The sequence below is a fragment of the Oncorhynchus clarkii genome, chromosome 19 (assembly GCF_045791955.1).
Source record: "Oncorhynchus clarkii lewisi isolate Uvic-CL-2024 chromosome 19, UVic_Ocla_1.0, whole genome shotgun sequence".
Taxonomy (NCBI): Eukaryota; Metazoa; Chordata; class Actinopteri; order Salmoniformes; family Salmonidae; genus Oncorhynchus; species Oncorhynchus clarkii.
Window position 1 is genome coordinate 61,129,760 of NC_092165.1, and position 8,337 is coordinate 61,138,096.

The 8,337-nt window shown below is 41.2% G+C and overlaps 1 protein-coding gene across 6 annotated transcripts in view; it reads left to right on the forward strand.

The window, feature by feature from the left end:
* Positions 1 to 8,337, forward strand: part of LOC139375456 (phosphofurin acidic cluster sorting protein 2) — a 141,373-nt gene that overhangs the window by 116,068 nt on the left and 16,968 nt on the right. For all 6 annotated transcript variants that reach the window (XM_071117260.1, XM_071117261.1, XM_071117255.1 and 3 more), the window contains exons 15-18: positions 2,318 to 2,424; positions 3,583 to 3,737; positions 4,236 to 4,346; positions 5,653 to 5,761. In XM_071117260.1, coding sequence (XP_070973361.1) covers positions 2,318 to 2,424; positions 3,583 to 3,737; positions 4,236 to 4,346; positions 5,653 to 5,761 — 482 coding nt within the window. The remainder of the gene's footprint in view (positions 1 to 2,317; positions 2,425 to 3,582; positions 3,738 to 4,235; positions 4,347 to 5,652; positions 5,762 to 8,337) is intronic.

Sequence of the window (8,337 nt, forward strand, 5' to 3'; positions counted from 1 at the left end):
TCATTTGTGTGTCTTAATGATTTAATCAAACAGTGTGCTTAAAGCATCAGACAAGCTCAGTGAATATAGTTGATTTGATTAAAACACATATGATGTGTCAATATGGGAAAAATACACGTTTTAACATTTCGACCAAATGATTGGTCGAAGAACAGATTACTCTTGGTCAACAAATATGTTTTTTTTAGTCGGGGACATCACCCATTGGATGCAGTTATCACAATATAGTGGCTATATCCAGGAAAGCCAAAGTTCCAACAGCTGGGCCTAAAATAGCGTATAAGAGATCATACAAAAGATTTTGCTGTGACTCTTATGTGGATGATGTTAAAAACATTGTTGGTCTGATGTGATTAATAAAGGAACATCTAGAATCTGCACTTGATGAATTTATGAAATTGCTCCTTCCAATTATTGATAAACATTCACCTGTTAATTAAGAAACTGACTGTTAGAACTGTTAAGGCTCCATGGATCGATGAGGAATTGAACAACTGTATGGTTGAAAGAGATGGGGGCAAAAGGAGTGGCTAAGTCCGGCTGCACATCTTTCAACCAATCAGATGGCTTATTCATCACAAAACCATTTGATGTTGCCAATTATTTCAATGATTACTTTGTTGGCAAAGTGTGCAAACTTAGGCAGAAAATGCCAACCACTAACAGTGAACCATCGTACTCATGCATAAAAAAAAAAACTATAATGAAAGTTTTGAATTTTGTAAAGTATGGGAGAGGTGGGAAAAATGATTGTTATCGATTAATAATGACAAACCTCCTGGCATTGAAAATTTAGATGGAAAGCTACTGAGGATGGTAGCTGACTCTATAGCCACTCCTATCTGTCATATTTTTAATCTGAGCCTAGAGGAAAGTCTTTAGTCCTCAGGCCTGGAGGGAAGCCAAAGTCATTCTGCTACCCAAGAGTGGTAAAGCGGCCTTAACTGGTTCTAACAGCAGACCAATCAGCTTGCTGTCAGCTCTTAGCTGTTGGAAAAAATGGTGTTTGACCAAATACAATGCTTTTTCTCTGTAAACAAATGAACAACAGCATGCTTATAGAGAAGGGCACTCAATATGTACTGCACTGACACAAATGACTGCTGATTGGTTGAAAGAAATTGATAATAATAAGATTGTGTGAGCTGTACTTTTATATTTCAGTGCTGCCTTTGATGCTATTGACCAAAGATATTATTGACCAAAGATATTATTGACCAAAGATATTATTGACCAAAGATATTATTGACCAAAGATATTATTGACCAAAGATATTATTGACCAAAGATGTTATTGACCAAAGATATTATTGACCAAAGATATTATTGACCAAAGATATTATTGACCAAAGATATTATTGACCAAAGATATTATTGACCAAAGATATTATTGACCAAAGATGTTATTGACCAAAGATGTTATTGACCAAAGATATTATTGACCAAAGATATTATTGACCAAAGATATTATTGACCAAAGATATTATTGACCAAAGATATTATTGACCAAAGATATTATTGAGAATAAACTGTTGTTGAGAAAACGTGTGTGAGGTGTACCGCAGGGCAGCTCTCTAGGCCCTCTACTCTTTTCTATTTTTGCCAATGACCTGCCACTGGTATTAAACAAAGCATGTGTGTCCATGTGTGCTGATGATTCAACCATATATTAATACAAAACATGTCGGTCTCTCTTGGCTAAGAGTTGAGGAAAGGCTGACTGCATCTCTTCTCCTTTTTTATAAGAAACAATGTGTTGGACATTCTAAATTGCATCGTCAATTTACACACAGCACTGACACTTACCCCACCAGACATGCCATAAGGGGGTCTTTTAAAAAATATATATTTTAACCTTTATTTCACCAGGCAAGTCAGTTAAGAACAAATTCTTATTTTCAGTGGGTTAACTGCCTTGTTCAGGGGCAGAACGACAGATGTTTTACCTTGTCGGCTCGGGGATTCGATCTTGCAACCTTTCGGTTACTAGTCTAGTCCAACGCTCTAACCACTAGGCTACCCTGCCAACCCGGTCCCCAGGTCCAAAACAAATTCAAGGCAACACCTCTCCTCTATGTGACCTACATGTTGTGTGTATGTGCTGACATGCATGCGTAACTGATAAGATGCCACCACACACTACATGTCAATGTTTTTAAACGTGTATAAATTGTAAAGTATTTTAACTGTCAATGTCTTCTTTGTTATGTGTCGGACCCCAGTAAGACAAGCTTTCACCATTGGCCGTCGATTAACAGGGATCCTAATAAAAACATTTTTTTAAATCATTCCCCCCCCATCTGTTTTTTTTCTCTCAGTATCTGTCAAGTGTTCTCCAGAACCAGCACCTCCCAGTGGTGTGTACCTGTACTACAGCAGACATCCAGGCCGCCTTCAACACCATCGTCTCACGCATACAGAGATTGTAAGCCTCACACCCATCCCTCTCTTTCTCTTCAGTCATTGTAGTACACTAGGATTCAGATTTCTGAAAAGCTGTACTGTAACTAAATTAACCAGGTACAGATGCAGCTATATTCAATTAACGTCTATTGTATACATCGAATGCAGGTATCAGGTTAATTAAAAAATACATATGGGGAGTCAGCTTGGGCTATACAATAACAATACTACAATAACAGGACATGAGTCTTATTGCCATTATCCTCTTGTGTGTTTCTGTTGTGTTTTATTGCCATTATCTTCTTGTGTGTTCCTGTTGTGTCTTATTGCCATTACCCTCTTGCGTGTTCCTGTTGTGTCTTATTGCCATTATCCTCTTGTGTGTTTCTGTTGTGTTTTATTGCCATTATCTTCTTGTGTGTTCCTGTTGTGTCTTATTGCCATTACCCTCTTGTGTGTTCCTGTTGTGTCTTATTGCCATTATCCTCTTGTGTGTTCCTGTTGTGTCTTATTGCCATTATACACTTGTGTGTTCCTGTTGTGTCTTATTGCCATTACCCTCTTGCGTGTTCCTGTTGTGTCTTATTGCCATTATCCTCTTGTGTGTTCCTGTTGTGTCTTATTGCCATTATCCTCTTGTGTGTTCCTGTTGTGTCTGATTGCCATTATCCTCTTGTGTGTTCCTGTTGTGTCTTATTGCCATTATCCTCTTGTGTGTTCCTGTTGTGTCTTATTGCCATTATCCTCTTGTGTGTTCCTGTTGTGTCTTATTGCCATTATCCTCTTGTGTGTTCCTGTTGTGTCTGATTGCCATTATCCTCTTCTGTGTTCCTGTTGTGTCTTATTGCCATTATCCTCTTGTGTGTTCCTGTTGTGTCTTATTGCCATTATCCTCTTGTGTGTTCCTGTTGTGTCTTATTGCCATTACCCTCTTGTGTGTTCCTGTTGTGTCTTATTGCCATTATCCTCTTGTGTGTTCCTGTTGTGTCTTATTGCCATTATCCTCTTGTGTGTTCCTGTTGTGTCTGATTGCCATTATCCTCTTGTGTGTTCCTGTTGTGTCTTATTGCTATTATCCTCTTGTGTGTTCCTGTTGTGTCTTATTGCCATTATCCTCTTGTGTGTTCCTGTTGTGTCTTATTGTCATTATCCTCTTGTGTGTTCCTGTTGTGTCTCGTAGTTGTAACTGTAACAGCCAGACACCCATCCCCATAAAGATAGCTGTGGCTGGGGCCCAACACTACCTCGGTGCAGTCCTCAGGCTGTTTGTAGACCACCTCTCTTACAAGACCCCTGATTGGCTGGGCTACATGAGGTTCCTCATCATACCACTAGGTGAGTTTTTTTTGGGCCCTTTCATAAAGTTATTCAGAACCCCTTTTATTTCCCCCCCACATTAATGTTAGGTTACAGCCTTATTCTAAAATGGATTTAAATTGGGTTTGAATACTTATGTAAATAAGGTATTTCTGTTTTTTTTTTTTTTTTACATTTTATTTTAATAAACATTTCTAAAAAAGCCTGTTTTCACTTTGTTATTATGGGGTATTGTGTGTAGAAGGATGAGGGAAAACAATGATGTAATCCATTTTAGAATAAGGCTGATGTGGGGAAACAATGATGTAATCCATTTTAGAATAAGGCTGATGTGGGAAAAAGGACGAGGGTCTGAATACTTTCCTTTCATTAATGTTTTAATTAATTCAGACATTACAGTTTTTGGGAAGTTACTGTATAAATGTATATTGTTTTAAATTACACATTTCTATATACATGTTTTTCTAAAGGTTCTTATTGTGTATAATGTGTCGTCTATTCGTTGATTCTATTCAGGATCTCACCCAGTTTCCAAGTACCTGGGTACCATCGACTATCGATACAACAGTTTATTCCAGGACACTGCGTGGAGTGACCTGTTTTACAAGCCAGAAGCACCAGTCATGGGTACGACACACACACACACACACACACACACACACACACACACACACACACACACACACACACACACACACACACACACACACACACACACACTAAACCCACTACACACACACACACACACACACCTATAGTACTTCCGGATGTATCGAGGTCGCTGTATATAGCTAGCCTAGTTACCAGATCTGTTGGTGCTATCATGAGAACAGATCTAGGACCAGAACAAGGAGTTGATATGATATAACCAACAGATCTGGGATCAGAACAAGGAGTTGACACCAACAGATCTAGGACCAGAACAAGGAGTTGGCACCAACAGATCTGGGATAAGAACAAGGAGTTGACACCAACAGATCTAGGACCAGAACAAGGAGTTGGCACCAACAGATCTGGGATAAGAACAAGGAGTTGACACCAACAGATCTTGGATCAGAACAAGGAGTTAACACCAACAGATCTGGGATCAGAACAAGGAGTTGACACCAACAGATCTGGGATCAGAACAAGGAGTTAACACCAACAGATCTGGGATCAGAACAAGGAGTTAACACCTGGTCCTAGATCTGTTGGTGTCAACTCCTTGTTCTGATCCCAGATCTGTTGGTGTCAACTCTTTGTTCTGGTCCTATATCTGTTGAACAAGGAGTTGACACCAACAGATCTGGGATCAGAACAAGGAGTTAACACCAACAGATCTGGGATCAGAACAAGGAGTTGACACCAACAGATCTTGGATCAGAACAAGGAGTTAACACCAACAGATCTGGGATCAGAACAAGGCGTTGACACCAACAGATCTGGGATCAGAACAAGGAGTTAACACCAACAGATCTGGGATCAGAACAAGGAGTTAACACCTGGTCCTAGATCTGTTGGTGTTCTGGTCCTATATCTGTTGAACAAGGAGTTGACACCAACAGATCTAGGATCAGAACAAGGAGTTAACACCAACAGATCTGGGATCAGAACAAGGCGTTGACACCAACAGATCTGGGATCAGAACAAGGAGTTAACACCAACAGATCTGGGATCAGAACAAGGAGTTGACACCAACAGATCTGGGATCAGAACAAGGAGTTGACACCAACAGATCTGGGATCAGAACAAGGAGTTGACACCAACAGATCTGGGACCAGAAGAAATGAGTTGACACCAACAGATCTGAGACCAGGCATAGCTATTGCGAAAACAGAAGAGTACCAGAGTCCTCGTGTTTATGGGTCCTGTAAACTGTAGAAATAATTTCTTCTTGAACGACAATAAACAAATGCCATCAATAAATCAACCAATCCTGTCATGTGGTGTACAGTGCAGGAGAGCCCAGACGTGGTTTCCAGGGTAACCCAGTATATGGTCGGGGCCAACGGAGCTCACCAACTCCCCATCGCTGAGGCCATGCTCACATACAAACAGAAGAGGTAAGGGCAACGTGAATATACACACACACACACACACACATTTAGTTATCTCACTTTATGGGCGGAATTTTCGTATTGCACAAGTAATGTGCTGTTAAATGCAAAAGTTACCACATCTCATAATCTGGCAACGTGATTGAATTTGAAACTTTTCTTTAACAGTGTGGACTATAAAGAGGCGCAGTGCTGTGAAAACGTATTTGCCCCCTTCCTGATTTTCTCTATTTTTGCATGTTTTTGACACTGAATGTTGTCAAATCTTTTATTTTACATTTATACCACTTTTTCTCCCCAAGTACATGATATCTAATTGGTAGATACAGTCTTGTCCTGTCGCTGCAACTCCCGTACGGACTCGGGAGAGGTGCCACGCGTCCTCCGAAACACGACCCTGCCAAGCCGCACTGCTTCTTGACACACTGCTCGCTCAACCCAGAGGAAACACCGTACAACTGGCGACCGTGTCAGCGTGACTTGCGCCCCGCCCGCCACAGGAGGTCGCTAGAGCGCGATGGGACAAGATCATCCCGGCCTTCCAAACCCTCCCCCGTTACCCGGACGACGCTGGGCCAATTGTGCGCCGCCTCATGGGTCTCCCGGTCGCGGCCGGCTGCGACACAGCCCGGGATTGAACCCGAATCTGTAGTGACGCCTTAGACCTCTGCGCCACTCGGGAGGCGTTATCAGATCTTCAACCAAAACCTAACATGAGATAAAAGAAAATCAGAGTGAACGAATAACACATTTCTATTCTTATTTAATTTATTTAATAAACAAAGTTATGCAACGCCCAATTTCCCTGTGTGGAAGAGTGATTGTCCCCTTACACTCAATAACTGGTTGTGCCAACCTTTAGCTGCAACGACTCCAAACAAACACTTCCTGTAGTTGTTGACCAACCAAACACTTCCTGTAGTTGTTGACCAACCAAACACTTCCTGTAGTTGTTGTCCAACCAAACACTTCCTGTAGTTGTTGACCAACCAAACACTTCCTGTAGTTGTTGACCAACCAAACACTTCCTGTAGTTGTTGACCAACCAAACACTTCCTGTAGTTGTTGACCAACCAAACACTTCCTGTAGTTGTTGACCCACCAAACACTTCCTGTAGTTGTTGACCAACCAAACACTTCCTGTAGTTGTTGACCCACCAAACACTTCCTGTAGTTGTTGTCCAACCAAACACTTCCTGTAGTTGTTGACCAACCAAACACTTCCTGTAGTTGTTGACCAACCAAACACTTCCTGTAGTTGTTGTCCAACCAAACACTTCCTGTAGTTGTTGACCAACCAAACACTTCCTGTAGTTGTTGACCAACCAAACACTTCCTGTAGTTGTTGACCAACCAAACACTTCCTGTAGTTGTTGACCAACCAAACACTTCCTGTAGTTGTTGACCCACCAAACACTTCCTGTAGTTGTTGACCAACCAAACACTTCCTGTAGTTGTTGACCCACCAAACACTTCCTGTAGTTGTTGACCAACCAAACACTCCTGTAGTTGTTGATCAGCCTCTCACGTCGCTGTGGAGGAATTGTGGCCCACTCTTCCATACAGAACTGCTTTAAAACTCAGAAACGTTTGTGGGTTTTCAAGAATGAACTACTCGTTTCCAGTCCTGGTAAAACATCACAATCGGGTTTAAGTGGTATTTGGACCAGGCCAAATCCAGAGTGTTATGTGTGCTCCTTTTCAGCCATTCTGATGTAGAATTGCATCCTTGTCTTGCTTCACGATCCAGCTGTTCTTCAGCTTCAGCTCACTGACGGATGGCCCGATATAGTGCACCTGGACGACATTTGCCTTCACTGAATAACCATGAATTCTGCTCCCACTCAGAGAATTAAAAAAATAATACAAATTATTAAATGACTAATTACTAAACTCGAGTTAAATATTCACCTCCTTTATTATTGTTATTTTTACATTTTTATATTTTTATTTTTAGAATTTTACCCCGTTTTCTTCAGCTCACTGACGGGATGGCCTGACGTTCTCCTGTAGAATTATCTGATAACGAACAGAATTCATGGTTCCTTCGGGGCGGCAGCGTAGCCTAGTGGTTAGAGCGTTGGACTAGTAACCCCCGAGCTGACAAGTTCTGTCGTTCTGCCCCTGAACAAGGCAGTTAAACCCACTGTTCCTAGGCTGTCATTGAAAATAAGAATTTGTTCTTAACTGACTTGCCTGGTTAAATAAAGGTAAAATAAAGATGTATTTGAATCCTCTGGAGTCGTGCGTTCTGGAAAACCCGGAGTGGGCTTTTTTGGATGACATGGGTCCCGTTTAATCTGCCGGAAACCAAACACTGCTTTCTACAGTAAGATCCTCACACCAACGGCCAGGCATGGTGGTGGTAGTGTGATGGTTCGGGGGTGTTCTGCTGCATCAGCACCTGGACGACCTTCACTGAATAACCATGAATTCTGCTCCCAATTTAGAGAATTTAAAAATAATAAAAATTACTAAATTACTAAACTCGAGTTAAATATTCACCTCCTTTATTTTTGAATTTTACCCCGTTTTCTCCCCAATTTCGTGGTATCCAATTGTTAGTAGCTACTATCTTGTCT